The sequence below is a fragment of the Choloepus didactylus genome, chromosome 12 (genome assembly GCF_015220235.1).
Source record: "Choloepus didactylus isolate mChoDid1 chromosome 12, mChoDid1.pri, whole genome shotgun sequence".
NCBI classification, from domain to species: Eukaryota; Metazoa; Chordata; class Mammalia; order Pilosa; family Megalonychidae; genus Choloepus; species Choloepus didactylus.
This window is the reverse complement of record NC_051318.1, coordinates 61,669,966-61,689,442: the sequence shown is the minus strand read 5'-3', so window position 1 is coordinate 61,689,442 and position 19,477 is coordinate 61,669,966. Positions and strand designations below refer to the sequence as shown.

The window sequence follows — 19,477 nt, the reverse complement described above, 5'->3', positions numbered from 1 at the left end:
TTTAAGTTAATGGTACATATAGTAAGCTGCCTGTCTTTGAGAATATTTTACCCTTTAGGGAACTCAGTTTTAGCTGAACTGTGATTAGGACATTTTTGAAATCTAAATTCATTTTCTTGTAGGAAATGGCTGACTTCTGTTTGACTCATTGCCAGAAAAATGACAGATTCTTGTGAAATACAGGGCCTGCGTGTTACCTATTAAACATTTCTAGGCATCTTGGTTCATTATCACCATTAAGAAGTTGTTGTAGTAATTTAAGCAGTCTCTAATCCTTTTTGAAACAGCGTCCTGAAGTATCACAGTCAAGAGTTGGAGATGAGCTTATTATTTAGCTTTCACCCGATTGGCAGTGTACTGACATTTCAGATGATCTAAATTATGTTTAAACCCTGCCCTGAAGTTTCAGGCAAGAGGCACATCTGAGTAAAGGGGGAGTTATGTGCATTCGTTGCCTTTTAATTTGATTGACTATGGAAATTAGTATTTTCTGTTAATCATCCCAGCATCTTTTAGTTTGTTTCATTGTGGGATCTAGTGAGTTTAGGACTGAAGAATACTCCCCGTTAAAGTCTATTATAGTAATTCTTTTACTGTCAACCTTAGACTCTTAATCTTGCTTGGCTTTGTTAAACAGTAAGATGGTAACAAAATCCAAATTTGGGGTTTTCTAATTAGGAAAAGGATCACCAAGAGTCTATAAAGTGATTTTGACTCCTTGCTGTAAATTTCTATGAATTTTATTAATAGTATTCATTAATCTGTGTTCTGCCTCCAGTGTTTCTTTGTGTTCATGAGGGCTGCCTTACCATATACTCAAAAAAAAAAAAGGCAAGTTTTGCCATTCTGTAAATATCCACAATACTCTGTTGCTCTGTGGTTTTAGCAGAATTATTTCTCTTTTCTAAACATATTTGGTTGTGGTATATCCTGCTAGTGATATGAGTTAGTAATCTTACAGTTACTCATGTTATGATGGCAATCTTGGAAATATTGAAATGAGAAGTCTTTATTCCTCTTTTGAAGTAAGATGATTTGTTTGAAGATAGTCTTATTGGGTGTGTCACTGGTTAGTTTACACTTCCCATCCTTGGAATAATCATTCTTTGCTCTGTTCCAAGTTGACTGCACATCGGAAATTTATGCCTTTTTGAACATGTGGCTCACATTGCTGAGAAAACAGTTTTTACTCTCACCAGACCTTCTTTTCTGCTGCTTGCAGCTTTGAAAGAGTGGAGCAAGATTATTCAGCTATTGGTTTGAGAAGTCTTGTTTCTATTTATGTATTCTATAATGACTACTTTGTGCCCAAAAGTACCAAAACATTTAGTTAAAGATACATTCAATAGAAGAAGAATGAAAATTAGTTGAAAACATGCTCCCGTTAATTTACCGTGGGATACTTAGGTGTTTTACAGCATCAGACAAGATGGAGAACACTCTTGCCTCTCATTCATATAAGAGATACCTATCCTTTTGTTAGTTGGGAATTTTCATGTGTCATGTGTCAGCACCATCAGTGGGCCATGTGGCTTCTGTGTAGGACTCCATGTGAAGCCCAGAGGGTATTGTATAATGTTGAAGCTGTTTTCCTTTTTCGGTTTCTGGTTTTGAGTTTCCTGACGAGGATAGTTGCTTATGAACAGCGCTCCAGATGCCAACTCTATCTATTGACCCTGACTTGTTATTTTAGCCTTTTCAAATTCAACTAGTGAAAACATTTTTTTCTGCACTTCAAGTAATATAAACTTTGAGGTTTCCATGTTACTTGATAACCCAGCAACAGTAAACCAAAGATGCAAGGGTTCAAGTTCATAAAGATAATTTTTAAAATGTTAAACTGCCTTCTCTTCCCAGCAGTATTTTATGGTTGGCATCTGTATGCTTTCTCTTTAAGCTTCATGGTCACTTTTTGCAGTAGTTTGTACTTTTTTTTTTTGATTTAATAAATTTTATTTTGAAATAAATTCAATCTTACAGGAAGAGTTGCAAAAACAGTACAAACCCCATACATAGAACTCCATCATACCCTGACCCCCCTCCCCTGATACCCCGATCCACCACCTTTAACATCCTGTCATACCACCATTTCTTTCTTTCCCTCCCTCTCTCCCTGCCTCCCTCCCGCCCTATCATCCATCATCTGTTGCTCTGTCCTCTGAACATATGAGAGCAAGCTGCATGTATCTTTGAACAAACAATATAATTCACATATACCTTTCCCATGGACAAGAACATTCTTTTATGCAATCTCATTAAGCGCAGCTAAGAAGTTCAAGAAATTCAACATTGATATAAAGCTTACATTCTGTATTTCCTTTTTTTGTGGGTGAGTGTCCCATCTGTGTCCCTTTGAGCCTCCTCTCCTCCATCCTCAGATCCCATCCAGGATCATTCTTGGCATTTAATTGTCATCTATTTAGACTGTCTTTTTTTTTTTTTTTTTTCAATTGTGGAAACATATATATAGCCTAAATCTTCCCTTTCCACCACCTCCCTAGCATTCCATTAGTGGGATTAATCACATTTAGAATGTTGCAATGCTATCACCTTTCCACCATCCATTTATAGAAGTTTCCTTTCACCCCAAACAGAAACCCTACTCTCATTTCTTAACTCCCCATTGCCCCTTCCCCTATTTCTCGGAACCCCTACTCTACTTTTCATCTCTATGGTCATATTCTCTGATACTTTCTTTGTGTTTGCCGTGGGGTTTAAATTTAACATCTTAAATCTATAACAATCTTGTTTTTCTTTGATACCAACTTAAGTTCAATATGACACATAAATTATGTTCCTATTCTCCATCATTCCCCCACCTTTATGTAGTTCTTGTCAAAAATTACATATTTTACATTGAGTCCAAAACCACTGATTTATCATTACAGTTTATGTATTTTAGATCCTGTAGGAAGTAAATAGTGGAGTTATAAATCAAAAATACAGTAGTATTGGTATTTATATTTACCATGTGATCTTCACTGGAAATCTTTATTTCTTCATGTAGTTTCAGTCAGTTGTTTAGTGTCCCTTCCTTTCAGCCTGCTCACTCCCTTTAGCATTTCTTATAGAACTGATTACTGGTGATGAAGTTCCTCAGCTTTTGATTTTCTGGGAATGTTTTTATCACCCCCTCATTTTTATCCTCCAGGTGTTTGTGAATTCTCCAAGTCTCTGATGGTTATTGACTTCTATTTGTTTTCCATTGTGATCAGAGAATGTGCTTTGAACAAATTAATTTTTTTTTTTTTTTAATTTATTGAGGCTTGTTTTTATGTCCCAGCATACGGTCCATTCTGGAGAAAGATCCGTGATCACTAGAGAAGAATGTGTGTCCCGGTGACCTGGGATGTAATATTCTATATATGTCTGTTACAATTTTCTATATCTTTCTCTCCTTTCTTTGTTTCTCTGTCAGTAGGGCTCCCTTTAGTATCTGAAGTAGGGCAGGTCTTTTATTACCAAAATCTCTCAGCATTTGTTTGTCTGTGAAGAATTTAAGCTCTTCCTCAAATTCTAAAGAGACTTTTGCTGGATAAAGTAGTCTTGGTTGGAAATTTTTCTCTCTCAGAATTTTAAATATGTCATGTCACTGCCTTCTCGCCTCCATGGTGGCCACTGAGTAGTCACTACTTAGTCTTATGTTGTTTCCTTTGTAAGTGGTGAATTGCTTTTCTCTTGCTGCTTTCAGAACTTGCTCCTTCTCTTCAGTATTTGAGAGTCTGATCAGAATATGTCTTGGAGTGGGTTTATTTGGATTTATTCTATTTGGAGTTCGCTGGGCATCTGTGCTTTGTGCATTTATATTGTGTAGAAGGTTTGGGAAGTTTTCCCCAACAATTTCTTTGAGTAGTCTTTCTAGACCTTTACCCTTCTCTTCCCTTTCTGGGATACCAATGAGTCTTAAATTTGGATGTTTTATTTTATCTATCATATCCCTGAGATCTATTTCAATTTTTTCGATTTTTTTTCCCCATTCTTTCTTTTGTTCTTTCATTTTCCATTCTGTGGTCCTCGAGGAGGCTGAGTCATTGTTCAGCTTCCTCTAATCTTGTATTATGAGTACCTAGAGTCTTTTTAATTTGCCTACAGTTTCTTTAATTTCCATAAGATCTTCTATTTTTTTATTTACTCTTGCAATTTCTTTTTTATGCTCTTCTAGGGTCTTCTTTATGTCCTTTATATCCTGTGCCATGCTCTTCTTCATGTCCTTTATATCCTGTGCCATGCTCTCATTGCCTGTCTGTAGTTCTTTGATTAATTGCGCCAAGTACCGTGTGTCTTCTGATCTTTTGATTTGGATGTTTTGGTTTGGGTTCTCCATATCGTCTGGTTTTATCATATACTGTAAGATTTTCTGTTGTTTTTGGCCTCTTGGCATTTACTTTACTTGGTCTCTAATATGTCAGAACTGCAGCTTGGTGGCGTACACTTTCTCTATCTAACCAGCAGATGGTGTCTGTGAGTCACCTATTCTCCTCAAGTCACTTCTCCCCAACTTTGTCTTTGTGGTGTGTGGGGTTCTGACTCTTGTGGGGGCCAATTGGTGCACTTAATTTGGGTGTGATGTTGGTGCTGTCCTCCCAGAATGTGGGGCGTGTGTCTGGGTGGTTAGAGAGGCAGGGCAGCTTTAATAATCAAAGCTCCCAGGTGTTCCCAGAGATTTAAGGCTGTTCTCTGCCGCTGACCCACAAGTCCTTGGTATTGGCATAGGTTCCCTGGGATTTCTGAGTGGTTCCCCCTTCCCTGCTGTGCTCTTCCAGGACCTCTGCTGAGGGAGGGCTGTGCCACGTCACAGGTGTGCGCCACCTCCAGGGAAGCCCTGGGTTGCTGGGCCGTGCACGGGCGCTCCTAGCCCGCTTCAAAGATGGTTGAATGGGGCATGTTAACTTCCCCCTTTCCGCACAGCACCACCCTCCCAGCTCCGGGACAATCAGCCGTGGGCGTATTAAAAGCCGCTGTCCACAGCTGACACTGGCATGTGTGCGGTGCTGCGGGAAAGACTCCCTGTCACACTGGGCTTCCTGGCGTGACTCTGGGCTGCGGGTCCGGTGCTGGGCAGGAGTGTCCCCTGCCTGCCAGGGAGATGGCTGCAAGTCGTGCGGTCCTTTCTCCCTTTGGCTCCCCTTTGCTTCCCTGGGCCTAAGACAGTCAACAGTGGGTGTGGGAAGGGGTATCCTCCATGCCAGACACCGAGGCAGTAGCCCAGCCTGCTCCTGCCATGCTTCACTGCAGGGCTCTCCCTGTCGTATCTGTAACTGCTCTCGGGCTTCTTTTTTTTTTTTTTCCTCCCAAAGAACTAGTCCTTCTCCAAATGCCATCCCACCGTTTCCCCACACTGTAGCATGGCCGAGGGACTTTCAGCCAACTCACTCATTTGTTGCAGAATGGAGACTCCTGGTTTTACCAAATGCATGGTCCCTGTAGATTTAGCAGACCTTGTCTGGCTGGTGCTACTCTGGAACTGGTATTCTGGGTCACTTTATGGTTTTTATCTAGTATTTTTAACGGAGGTGTTTTTTTGCCCTGTCTCACCTAGCCACCATCGTAGGTTCTCCTAATTGTACTTTGGGAATCTGTTCAAAGAAAATAATACGAAATGGTGAAAAGATATGTAAAAAGCCTCTTCAGTGTGGCAGATATTAAACACAGATGTCTAAAATGTGATACATAAAATTGGTGCAATTTTTTACATCCTTTAAGGGTGGAGACTATGAAAGCTGCAGCACTGTAGAAAAATTATGTGTAGGTATCTGACAGGTATAGAGACAGAATGTCACTGTTTGTGAAGATGCAGGGGTGCTGTGAGGTAGGCACTTGAATGCTGCCTGCTGGTGAAAAAATAAATTGAATCATATTGCCAAACTCCTTTCAGACAAGTATCAAGAGCATAAAATCCGATGGCTTCATTTCTAGAAATAGAATGTAAGAAACGATAGGGAGCATGGACAGAGATATACATACAAATAGGCATTGCAGCATTTTTATGGTGGCAAAAATTGGAGATAACCTAAGTCCAACTACAAGAGAATGACACATTGCTCTCATTTACATGGAGGAATTCAATAACATTACTTAACAGAGATAGTAAATAGCAGAACGGACGGGACCAGAAACCCCTGCTAGACACCCTTTGCTTTTGATGTGGTATCAGGAAGATTTCCTGCTGCTCGGTGAGATCCGTTAGAGCTATAACCATTTAGATTCCTCAGAATAAGAGGAATTTGTTGTCAGACTACACAAGCTTTGCCAGACTCAACTCAGGATGCTTTAGGAATAACTGTGAGGCTAAGTAAGAAGGCGCTGTCGTAACAAAAAAGGTGACTATAAATTACATTGGTACTGACTAATTGCTGTTCCATGTACTTTCTCATCTTAGCATTTATTGTTAAATTCTATTTATACTGTAGGTAATTCAGCAGTATTCAAAATGACTACCATAGTATCTCCAGAAATTAAACTTATTAGTTTTATTTTCAGTCTTTGAGAGTACTAAAGTTATCATAGATATTTATATTGAATGCTTTTAAACTTTTAACTTTTTAATTATATATGTTGATTATTTTACATGGAGAATGGGATCACTAACCACTCAATGGATTTTACTTTAAAAATATTGTAGCTTATGAATTTAGATGGAGGTAATTAATTTAAACTCTTAGTAATGAATACAATGCATGATAGAGAGTTTACTCTCTTGATAACGTTTGACATTTAGGAGAGAACATTAAGGTTTAACTTGCCTGGCAACAGAAAAAATTATGCTTTTAACAGAGGGAGGTGTCATTTTTGGTGAGAGCAAAAATCTGTTTCTAGCAAATGAGTGAAATTAAAGGTAAAGTTTTTCTAAATTTGTTTCTATAAAGAAGATAGAGGTTTTGAATAATTCATAGAAAAATTTCTGTATTAAAATTTAGGCAGTGGCTTTTAGCCATTTATCTACTAAATGCCAGATATCTTGTTAAGTGCTAGGAGATGCTGTTTGGAATAAGAGATGGTGCTTGCCCTTAGCAGCTTCTCTGTTTGCTCTATTCCCAACCCCAACCCAGTGCACTGCCTTTAGTAAGCATTCAAATGTTCGTTGAGCGGAATTTGTGTCTAGAATAAAAATAGGCAAATAAACATCAAATAGCAGATAAAGCAAAAATTATTGCTATTTAATCTCTAGGGAAATTTATGGTATTATGAAGATAATACTTCATAATATCTTGTTTCTTTTTTTTTTTTTTTTTTTTTATCATCATTTTATTGAGATATATTCACATACCACGCAGTCATACAAAACAAATTGTACTTTCGATTGTTTACAGTACCATTACATAGTTGTTCATTCATCACCTAAATCAATCCCTGACACCTTCATTAGCACACACACAAAAATAACAAGAATAATAATTAGAGTGAAAAAGAGCAATTGAAGTAAAAAAGAACACTAGGTACCTTTGTCTGTTTGTTTGCTTCCCCTACTTTTCTACACATCCATCCATAAACTAGACAAAATGGAGTTTGGTCCTTATGGCATTCCCAATCCCACTGTCACCCCTCATAAGCTACATTTTTATACAACTGTCTTCGAGATTCATGGGTTCTGGGTTGTAGTTTAATAGTTTCAGGTATCCACCACCAGCTACCCCAATTCTTTAGAACCTAAAAAGGGTTGTCTAAAGTGTGCGTAAGAGTGCCCACCAGAGCGATCTCTCGGCTCGTTTTGGAATCTCTCTGCCACTGAAGCTTATTTCATTTCCTTTCACATCCCCCTTTTGGTCAATAAGATGTTCTCCATCCCACGATGCCGGGTCTACATTCCTCCCCGGGAGTCATATTCCACGTTGCCAGGGAGATTCACTTCCCTGGGTGTCTGATCCCACGTAGGGGGGAGGGCAGTGATTTCACCTTTCAAGTTGGCTTAGCCAGAGAGAGAGGGCCACATCTGAGCAACAAAGAGGCATTCAGGAGGAGACTCTTAGGCACAAATACAGGGAGGCCTAGCCTCTCCTTTGCAGCAACCGTCTTCCCAAGGGTAAAACTTATGGTAGAGGGCTCAACCCATCAAACCACCAGTCCCCTATGTCTGTGGTCATGTTAGCAACCATGGAGGTGGGGTAGGCGAATACCCCTGCATTCTCCACAGGCTCCTCAAGGGGGCACTACATCTTTTTTTTTTTTTTTTTTTCCTTGTTTGTCTTTTTTCTTTTTTTTTTTTTTTTTTAACTTTCTCTTCTTTTTTCAAATCAACTGTATGAAAAAAAAAGTTAAAAAGAAAACAAACATACAATAAAAGAACATTTCAAAGAGACCATAGCAAGGGAGTAAGAAAAAGACAACTAACCTAAGATAACTGCTTAACTTCCAACATGTTCCTACTTTACACCAGGAAAGTTACATAATATAGCAACATTTCAGTGAACTTGTTCCTACTACATCCATCAGAAATTAACAGACCATAGTCATTTCTGGGCATCCCCAGAACGTTAAATAGCTTATCTGTTCTTCTTGGATTATTGTTCCCCCTTCCTTAATTGCTCTCTACTGCTAGTTCCCCTACATTCTACATTATAAACCATTTGTTTTACATTTTTCAAAGTTCACATTAGTGGTAGCATATAATATTTCTCTTTTTGTGCCTGGCTTATTTCGCTCAGCATTATGTCTTCAAGGTTCATCCATGTTGTCATATGTTTCACCAGATCGTTCCTTCTTACTGCCGCGTAGTATTCCATCGTGTGTATATACCACATTTTATTTATCCACTCATCTGTTGAAGGACATTTGGGTTGTTTCCATCTCTTGGCAATTGTGAATAATGCTGCTATGAACATTGGCGTGCAGGTATCTGTTCGTGTCACTGCTTTCCGATCTTCCGGGTATATACCGAGAAGTGCAATCGCTGGATCGAATGGTAGCTCTATATCTAGTTTTCTAAGGAACTGCCAGACTGACTTCCAGAGTGGCTGAACCATTATACAGTCCCACCAACAATGAATAAGAGTTCCAATTTCTCCACATCCCCTCCAGCATTTGTAGTTTCCTGTTTGTTTAATGGCAGCCATTCTAACCGGTGTTAGATGGTATCTCATTGTGGTCTTAATTTGCATCTCTCTAATAGCTAGTGAAGCTGAACATTTTTTCATGTGTTTCTTGGCCATTTGTATTTCCTCTTCAGAGAACTGTCTTTTCATATCTTTTGCCCATTTTATAATTGGGCTGTCTGTACTATTGTCATTGAGTTGTAGGATTTCTTTGTATATGCAAGATATCAGTCTTTTGTCAGATACATGGTTTCCAAAAATTTTTTCCCATTTAGTTGGCTGCCTCTTTACCTTTGTGAGAAATTCCTTTGAGGTGCAGAAACTTCTAAGCTTGAGGAGTTCCCATTTATCTATTTTGTCTTTTGTTGCTTGTGCTTTGGGTGTAAAGTCTAGGAAGTGGCCGCCTAATACAAGGTCTTGAAGATGTTTTCCTACATTATCTTCTAGGAGTTTTATGGTACTTTCTTTTATATTGAGATCTTTGGTTCATTTTGAGTTAATTTTTGTGTAGGGGGTGAGGTAGGGGTCCTCTTTCATTCTTTTGGATATGGATATCCAACTCTCCCAGCCCCATTTGTTGAAAAGACCATTATGGCTCAGTTCGGTGACTTTGGGGGCCTTATCAAAGATCAGTCGGCCATAGATCTGAGGGTCTATCTCTGAATTCTCAATTCGATTCCATTGATCTATATGTCTATCTTTGTGCCAGTACCATGATGTTTTGGCAACTGTGGCTTTATAATAAGCTTCAAAGTCAGGGAGTGTAAGTCCTCCCACTTCGTTTTTCTTTTTTAGAGTGTCTTTAGCAATTCGAGGCATCTTCCCTTTCCAAATAAATTTGATAACTAGCTTTTCCAAGTCTGCAAAGTAGGTTGTTGGAATTTTGATTGGGATTGCATTGAATCTGTAGATGAGTTTGGGTAGAATTGACATCTTAATGACATTTAGCCTTCCTATCCATGAACATGGAATATTTTTCCATCTTTTAAGGTCCCCTTCTATTTCTTTTAGTAGAGTTATGTAGTTTTCTTTGTATAGGTCTTTTACATCTTTGGTTAAGTTGATTCCTAGGTACTTGATTTTTTTAGTTGCTATTGAAAATGGTATCTTTTTCTTGAGTGTCTCTTCAGTTTGTTCATTTCTAGCATATAGAAACATTACTGACTTATGTGCATTAATCTTGTATCCTGCTACTTTGCTAAATTTGTTTATTAGCTCTAGTAGGTGTATCGTCGATTTCTCAGGGTTTTCTAGATATAAGATCATATCATCTGCAAACAATGACAGTTTTACTTCTTCTTTTCCAATTTGGATGCCTTTTATTTCTTTGTCTTGCCGGATTGCCCTGGCTAGCACTTCCAGCACAATGTTGAATAACAGTGGTGACAGCGGGCATCCTTGTCTTGTTCCTGATCTTAGAGGGAAGGCTTTCAGTCTCTCACCATTGAGTACTATGCTGGCTGTGGGTTTTTCATATATGCTCTTTATCATGTTGAGGAAGTTTCCTTCAATTCCTACCTTTTGAAGTGTTTTTATCAAAAAGGGATGTTGGATTTTGTCAAATGCTTTTTCAGCATCTATTGAGATGATCAATTGATTTTTCCCTTTCGAGTTTTTAATGTGTTGTAATACATTGATTGTTTTTCTTATGTTGAACCATCCTTGCATGCCTGGAATGAACCCCACTTGGTCATGGTGTATGATTTTTTTAATGTGTCTTTGGATTCGATTTGCAAGTATTTTGTTGAGGATTTTTGCATCTATATTCATTAGGGAGATTGGCCGGTAGTTTTCCTTTTTTGTGGCATCTTTGTCTGGTTTTGGTATTAGATTGATGTTAGCTTCATAAAATGAGTTAGGCAGTGTTCCACTTTTTTCAATGTTTTGAAAGAGTTTGAGTAAGATTGGTGTCAGTTCTTTCTGGAAAGTTTGGTAGAATTCCCCTGTGAAGCCATCTGGCCCTGGGCATTTATTTGTGGGAAGATTTTTGATGACTGATTGGATCTCTTTGCTTGTGATGGGTTGGTTGAGGTCTTCTATTTCTTCTCTGGTCAGTCTAGGTTGTTCATATGTTTCCAGGAAATTGTCCATTTCTTCTACATTCTCCAGTTTGTTGCCATACAGTTGTTCATAATATCCTCTTATAATTTTTTTAATTTCTTCAGGATCTGCAGTTATGTTACCTTTTTCATTCATTATTTTGTATATATGGGTCTTCTCTCTTTTTGATTTTGTCAGTCTAGCTAGGGGCTTGTCAATCTTGTTGATCTTCTCAAAGAACCAACTTTTGGTGATATTTATCCTTTCTATTGTTTTTTTGTTCTCTATGTCATTTATTTCTGCTTTAATCCTTGTTATTTCTTTTCTTGTACTTGGTTTAGGATTGGTTTGCTGTTCATTTTCTAGCTTCTTCAGTTGATCCATTAGTTCTTTGATTTTGGCTCTTTCTTCCTTTTTAATATATGCGTTTAGTGCTATAAATTTCCCCCTTAGCACTGCTTTTGCTGCATCCCATAGGTTTTGGTATGTTGTGTTCTCATTTTCATTCGTCTCTATATATTTAGCAATTTCTCTTGCTATTTCTTCTTTAACCCACTGATTGTTTAGGCGTGTGTTGTTTAACCTCCAGGTATTTGTGAATTTTCTAAGTCTCTGATGGTTATTGACTTCTAATTGTATTCCATTGTGGTCAGAGAATGTGCTTTGAATAATTTCAATCTTTTTAAATTTATTGAGGCTTGTTTTATGTCCCAGCATATGATCTATTCTGGAGAAAGTTCCGTGAGCACTAGAAAAGTATGTGTATCCTGGTGATTTGGGATGTAATGTCCTGTAGATGTCTGTTAAATCTAATTCATTTATCAGATTGTTTAGGTTTTCAATTTCCTTATTGGTCTTCTGTCTGGTTGATCTATCTATAGGAGAGAGTGATGTGTTGAAGTCTCCCACAATTATTGTGGAAACATCAATTGCTTGCTTTAGTTTTGCCAATGTTTCTCTCATGTATTTTGTGGCACCTTGATTGGGTGCATAGACATTTACGATTGTTATTTCTTCTTGCTGAATTGCCCCTTTTATTAGTATGTAGTGGCCTTCTTTGTCTCTCAAAACATCCCTGCATTTGAAGTCTATTTTATCTGAGATTAATATTGCTACACCTGCTTTCTTTTGGCTGTAGCTTGCATGAAATATTTTTTTCCATCCTTTCACTTTCAGTTTCTTTGTGTCCCTGTGTCTAAGATGAGTCTCTTGTATGCAACATATTGATGGTTCATTTTTTTTGATCCATTCTGCGAATCTATATCTTTTAATTGGGGAGTTTAATCCATTTACATTCAACGTTAAAACCGTGAAGGCATTTCTTGAATCGGCCATCTTATCCTTTGGATTATGTTTGCCATATTTTTCCCTCTCTCTATTAATATCCTTTATTGTACCCATACCGAATCTCTTTAGTACTGAACCTTTCTCCAGGTCTCTCTGTCCTGTCTTTGTTTCTCTGTCTGTAGGGCTCCCTTTAGTATCTCCAGTAGGGCAGGTCTCTTGTTAGCAAATTCTCTCAGCATTTCTTTGTCTGTGAAAAATTTAAGCTCTCCCTCAAATTTGAAGGAGAGCTTTGCTGGATAAAGTATTCTTGGCTGGAAATTCCTCTCACTCAGAATTTTAAATATATCGTGCCACTGCCTTCTTGCCTCCATGGTGGCTGCCGAGTAGTCACTACTTAGTCTTATGCTGTTTCCTTTGTATGTGGTGAATTGCTTTTCTCTTGCTGCTTTCAGAACTTGCTCCTTCTCTTCTATGTTTGACAGTGTGATCAGTATATGTCTCGGAGTGGGTTTTTTTGGATTTATTCTATTTGGAGTTCGCTGAGCATTTATGATTTGTGTATTTATGTTGTTTAGAAGATTTGGGAAGTTTTCCCCAACAGTTTCTTTGAATACTCTTCCTAGACCTTTACCCTTTTCTTCCCCTTCTGGGACACCAATGAGTCTTATATTCGGACGTTTCATATTATCTATCATATCCCTGAGGTCCATTTCGAGTTTTTCAATTTTTTTTCCCCATTCTTTCTTTTATGCTTTCATTTTCCATTCTGTCATCTTCCAGGTCACTGATTCGTTGTTCAACTTCCTCTAGTCTTGTACTATGAGTGTCCAGAATCTTTTTAATTTGGTCAACAGTTTCTTTAATTTCCATAAGATCATCCATTTTTTTATTTAGTCTTGCAATGTCTTCTTTATGCTCTTCTAGGGTCTTCTTGATTTCCTTCATATCCCGTACTAGGGTCTCATTGTTCATCTTTAGTTCTTTGAGTAGCTGCTCTAGGTGGTGTGTCTCTTCTGGTCTTTTGATTTGGGTGCTTGGGCTTGGGTTATCCATATCGTCTGGTTTTTTCATATGCTTTATAATTTTCTGTTGTTTTTGGCCTCGTGGCATTTGCTGAACTTGATAGGGTTCTTTTAGGGTTTGTAGACCAGTTGAAGTCCTTATCTCTAATTTATCAGATCTACAGCTTCGTGGAGTACACTTTCTCTAACTAACCAGCAGGTGGCGTCCACGAGCCACCTGTTCTCCACAAGCCAGATCTCCCCTGCTTAGCCTTTTTGGTGAGTGGGGGAGTGAGTCTTGTGGGGCCCAATTGGTGTCCCAAGCTTGCGTGTGTAGTTGGTGTTGCCTGCCCTGTATGTGGGGCGTGTTTCTGGGCAGTCGGGGAGGAGGGGTGGCCCTAACAATCAAATCTCCCTGATGATCCTAGAGTTTTAGAGCTGCTGCAATAGTCTAATCCTTCAGTTCAGTCCTGCCACAGTTTGTCTCTGCCACTGACCCACAAGTCTTTGGTATTGGCGTATGGCTCCTGAGACTTGCAAGTGGGCCCCTCTTCCAGGCTGTGCACCCCGGGTCCTCTGTTGAGGGATGACTGTGCTATGTCACAGGTGAGTGCCGTCTCCCCAGGGCAGTTCTGGGCTGCTGGGCTGTGTTGGGAGGCTCCCAGTCTGCTCAAATGATGGCTGAATGGGGCTCTGTTAATTCACACTGCTCCCCCTTCCCAGCTCTGGGACATTCAGCTGAGGTTGCAGGGAAGGCTAATGTCCACGCCCAGTTTTGTGGTGTGTGCCTGTTATTTGAAGCACTTCCGTCACACTGGGTTGTCTGGGGCAGTTCTGGGCTATGGGGCTGGCGATGGGCAGGAGTGTTTCCTGTCCACCAGGATGGTGGCTGTGAGCGGACACCCCCCTTTTCTTGGGAAGTTGTGTTGTTTAGTGAATTTTCTCAGCCACTGGAATATTGCCTTTTGTCTCAGAGCTCTCTTAGTTCTGCTCTTGACTTGACGTGCCCAAATTTCAATTCTTTGAAGCTTTCTGTATTGAGCTTCTTAGAGTAATTGTTTTAGAAAAAGCAAAAAGGATTTAAAAAAAAAAAAAAAAAAAAAAAAAAACGGCCCTCCTCAGAGATCTAATGGGTTATTGAAATGCTAATAGACAAAGCAACCAGGGCCATTAAGGAAAGGTGCCCAGGGCAGAGAGATCAGCTTTGCTTCGGGATTTGTATATGCGCCTCAAGGCCTGATCTCCGCCCTTCCCCTTTCTGTGTTCACCAGAACTCGAAAAATCCTCTGCTTTATTTTGGAGTTTTTCGTGTTGTTTTTTTTCTATGTCTGTCTCCTCTCTGCTGGGCTGGCTGCTCTCAGAGTCTCTGGTGTCTGGTCTCAGTCTATCTATGGTTGGAGTTTGAATCAGTAGAATGAGTTTCCGATAAGAGCAGCCACTGCAATTCTCCCTTCTCCTTCCCGGAGCTGACAGCCCCTCCTCCCCCGGGACTGAGCCTGGCAGGGAGGGGCGCGGGTCCCCTGGCCGCAAAAACTTACAGATTTCGCTGATCTCAGCAGTTCCACGTTTTCATGAGTGTTGTATGAAGTATGCCCAAAGACAGATTGCTCTGTGGTGTCCAGTCCACGCAGTTCCTGGCTTTTTACCTACTTTCCTGGAGGAGTAACTAAAACATACAGCTCACCAGTCTGCCATCTGTACTTCCTTTTTGTTGTTTCTTTTTTTAAAACCCACAAATAGCAAAAGTCTGGCTAATATGGGGACACATGTTTAGAAAATGTGGCTCATGGAAAGATAATAGAAATATGTATGTGTGATTGGCTAACAAAATTATTCATAGGTAAAAATCTGACTATTAGTGATGTTAGTGAGTTGTTATATATTAGATATATATAGTGATTATTAGTGATTTTAGATGTCAATCTCTCTGGTACATTTTGAAAATCTTTGGAAATAGAAGTCAGAAGGTGTCCCTATATTTTGTACCTCCTCTGTAGCACTTTCTGATAAAGAGAAAAATGGAATTTACAGTTTGGAATTGTTTTGGGGGACTAACAGAGATAGTAGAGCATCAAATTCTAGTTCTTAATAAAACTTTTCAGAAATAGGAATCACTCCCACCTCACTCTATAGCTGAGCTAAACATCATACTGAGTTTATATATAGTTTTCTTTTTGAGAAGTATTTTTATTTTATTTTATTTTTTTAACTTTTAAGTTTGCCAACTGCTTCCTTCCTTGAATAGCATTTGTCTTCTGTTTGATACCCAGTTGTACTAATATTGGAAACTATTTAGTAATTCCACTTTGAAATTATAACCATATAATTAAAATGTTTTGAGGATATGCCTATACATATACGCCAGATAAACTTTAGGAGTTCTTAATGTCTCTTTCTTACAAAAATTTACCTGTATCTTTTGATGTAGTTAGGTTGATCAAAAAAAAAAAACAAAAAAAAAAAAAACTAAGGGCTAAGGACCAGAAAATTAATTTCCTTAAATGAGAAAAAAGGAAAATCTTTTCCAACTACTTCTGTACAATAAGAAATCTTTCTTTCATATATTGAAACAATTTCTTTGTACAATGAATTCTAATTTGATGAAGGTTTTCAAATGTGATATAGTAAAGATAGGATAAAGCCAAGACAATATGAAAACTGTAAGTGGAATAAATAATTTAAAAATAGGCTAAAAGAAAAGTATATCTATAATGGATCTGGTAATTTGTGTATAATCACATATTTAAATTTTACTTTACATATGGAAGATCAGAGTCAAGGAGTTTAACCACAATTTAAAATTTTATCACCAGCTATTTTCACTATTTCATCACATTTGAACATTTTCACTCTTATCACTTAACTTTAAGCAGTGACTTATAAATTTGGTTAGACAATAATAGTAAATAGTACATAGAGTACCTTTTCTTTTTTTTCCCAGGATAATAATTTTTTTTATTAGGTTGAAGATAAAACACCACCTATAAGTACTTCACCTTTGGATTATGGTCCCAGCTTTGAAGATCTGTAGGAAGTTTTTCAGTTAACTTTCAAATCTTCCCAACATCTGTTTAAAGAAATATCATATTTGAAATAATTTATTTTGAGTGAATGCTTTACAAATCAAAAATTGATACACAATTATTACCATAATTGTGAAATAATCAATAATTTTTAACAAGTCCCCACAATATGCTCTGTATCAATTTTCTTGATTCTAAGATGTCAATAATATGGAAATATTTTTAATAATATACCAGAAAATTTAATTACACCATTTTTCCATCAACACACCAAAGTCATTTAATGATGATAATATTGGCCATTTTCCTTGATTGGTGGGAGGTTCTTCCATTAAAGACTCCCATGTTTTCCACTGTATCATTTTTCTCACCAGACTTATTTCACTTTTAGCCTGAAGAATCACCTCTTCTATTTGACCACTTTGAAGCTGGTCTTCCAATTTTTTAACATCTGATTGCACTTTAACAATACCCAGGGTCTCATTTGTAATCTGTTCTGTATACTTTCTATATGCTGCATTTTTAGAGATTTGCTCAAGAATATCAAGGATCTTTGTGTACAATATTCTTAACCTCTTGTGTGGATTGTCACTTGCAGCCAATCCCACATGGCCAGTGGTCTTCTTCAGCAAACCCACCATGACAGCTCTGACTAGCGGAAAACTCACAGCCCTCTGGGAACCTCTGTGTAGTTTTCTGAATGTCACTTCTGAGTTACATTTGACCTCAGGTCATGGTCACTGATCTCAAGGTTTTAGAATGGAGTCAACTTTCTAGCATCTGTTGTATAACTCAGCTCCATTGGAGAGGATGGATGATGGGTGGGGGGAGGGGCAGAAGAGGAAAAGTGACAATTGAAGGGATGAACCGAAGGAGAGGGGTTACAGACTGTATTGTTAGAGTGTTGTACCATGGGAGGCATCAAATGATTAGCTGTTTTCTGTTCTGGTTTCAGTGTTGGAAAAGAGAGAACCTCTGAACTGCTGACATAGCATAGGTCTATGGTTAGGCTGTGGCCTAAGGGAAGGCTTGGGGGTGAGTAGAGGTATAGAACTGGAAAGTGGGGCTAAGGGAGACATGAAACTATTGTTACTAAGTAAGGTTAGAGGGATGGAGCATCAGGATTCCCAGAGATAAAACGGTCCCTTGACAACTTCTAGTTCTTGGTCTACAGAGGCAGGTGTAAGGTCATCATGTTATCTGATTCTTCAACCAAGTCAGTGACCTGAACTCAGTGTTACCTTAAGGAATTCCATATGTGTTATTGAAGAACACTTTTTATATAAAGAAGTTCTGATTGTAACTTGATGTATCTCCATAGATGACATTTTGATTTTATTTAACTTAAGACTATGCCCCATTCCTTGAGATATATTTAAACTTCACAAAAGATTTTATAAAATCTATTTTTATCCCTAGGAGAAATGTCCTAAAACTTTTCCCTTTAATTGTATATGAAAATACTAATTGATAATTTATAATTTTACCGGATATTCAATATTTGCCGAAATTATGTGTGCCTTCTCTTCATATTCTAGTTCTGAGAACTGATGACCATTGTAACAACAAAATAAAACAGTATTTTTGTCTAGTGACTCAACTTTTTAGAGAGTAGTTTTTGTGTTAACCAGCTAATTGTTTTTTTCCTTATGGTCATTTCCGTGTTTGCACATGTACTAGGAGGCTCCAGAGTGCAGAAAGAATGCTAATCTGCTCTGTATATGCTGCTTCCTAGTAATAGCTCTGGAATCTTTTGATGAGAGAGGAATCAGTTAACTCATTATTGGGAAGCCCCACTTATCTCTGCTATTTCCTTTACCTCTCTCCCTTACTTCCCTTGGTTGGCTTAACTGAGAGTTGTCTGTGTTAATTATCTACTTTAGAAACTGTACTTAAAAAAAAAAAAATAGTTCTCGCTATTACTAACGTAACACAAAAGCCATAAGTGAAGTATGCAGGTAAACTGAATGATCAGGCCAAAGTCACCAGTGACTCAAATGGGTGGAACAAGAATTTATGACACTCTTCCTCTAATAAGGACAGATGGTGCCAAACTTTCCTGACATTTATATTTTACCCCCACTCATATTGGCCTCTAAACTTATGTTATTAAAAGATTACATTTTAAGATACAAGCCAAATTAATGGTCAGAAATGCAACTGTTCTTGGCTTTGCTATGCAGAATTATATTCCTAGTAAGTAATGCTTCAGTTGTTAGTTCTTCTGTGCATTGCAAGAGTGCCACTTAGAACTGAAGAAATATCTGGTTAATAGGGAACAACTTGTATTAATTTGGAATTGTCAATTCTCTTCTGGCTCCTCATTTAGCTATTAAAGAAAAATAATGCGGCTGTAAAGAGAGAAAGCCTTCCTTCCTTCCTTCATTGCTTTCAGTGCACGACTCAGAAATTAGGAATTGTGGACTTGTGGACTAAGAGTTCTAGGAGATGTTAAAAATTGAGGTGAAGGTTTTATTATATGTATTAAGTTGTTCAGAGATCTTTGTGTGAAGAAACTATGAAAATGGGAAAACATCTTTGGTTTACCAGACTAAATTTTCATGAGTCACTGTTTTGTAATTTAAAATCCTGTTGAACAACATTCTGAAGGTTATTAAATTGAGAAGTTTGTCTTTTAATTTTAGCACACTCCAGTGTATATATAAATCTTTGGAATGTTGAAGGAGTGACATTCCACAAGCTTCAGTTATTTTCTTCCTTTTGCCCATTGTGAAGAGGATACCAGTAAATAAAGAATGTTTGATTCTTTCCCCTTTATTTTCTTTTTGTTTGGAGCTAGGTGACAGAATAAAGCATGGTTGCTTTTTTGTTGGTGGGAAAATCACTTTTCTTGCTTTTTGTGCAATGGGAAAATCACTATTTCAAGATACTGCTTTTGGTAGCTGTTAATTATCAATTAACCAAGATAGCATTTATAGAAAAATGTGTAAAACTGAGGAAGATGTGGTCTACTGCAATTTGGGCTTAAAATAACTTTTCCTTTTTCCAAGAAGACATGTTTAATATTGAGTTTCTATATGGCTTCAGACAGTATCAGTGAAAAACAACCAAAAGATGGAACTCAATAATCTAAATT

The 19,477-nt window shown here is 38.0% G+C and overlaps 2 protein-coding genes across 6 annotated transcripts in view; one reads left to right on the top strand and one right to left on the bottom strand.

Moving 5' to 3' along the window:
• LMO7 (LIM domain 7) overlaps positions 1 to 19,477 on the top strand; it is a 254,282-nt gene that overhangs the window by 106,930 nt on the left and 127,875 nt on the right. The window lies entirely within an intron of this gene.
• LOC119507431 (NADH dehydrogenase [ubiquinone] 1 alpha subcomplex subunit 5-like) lies at positions 16,623 to 17,021 on the bottom strand. The gene is made up of 2 exons (XM_037800601.1): positions 16,957 to 17,021; positions 16,623 to 16,839 (listed from the first exon to the last, which is right to left on the bottom strand). The coding sequence occupies exons 1-2, from the start codon at positions 17,019 to 17,021 to the stop codon at positions 16,623 to 16,625; spliced, it is 282 nt and encodes a 93-aa protein (XP_037656529.1).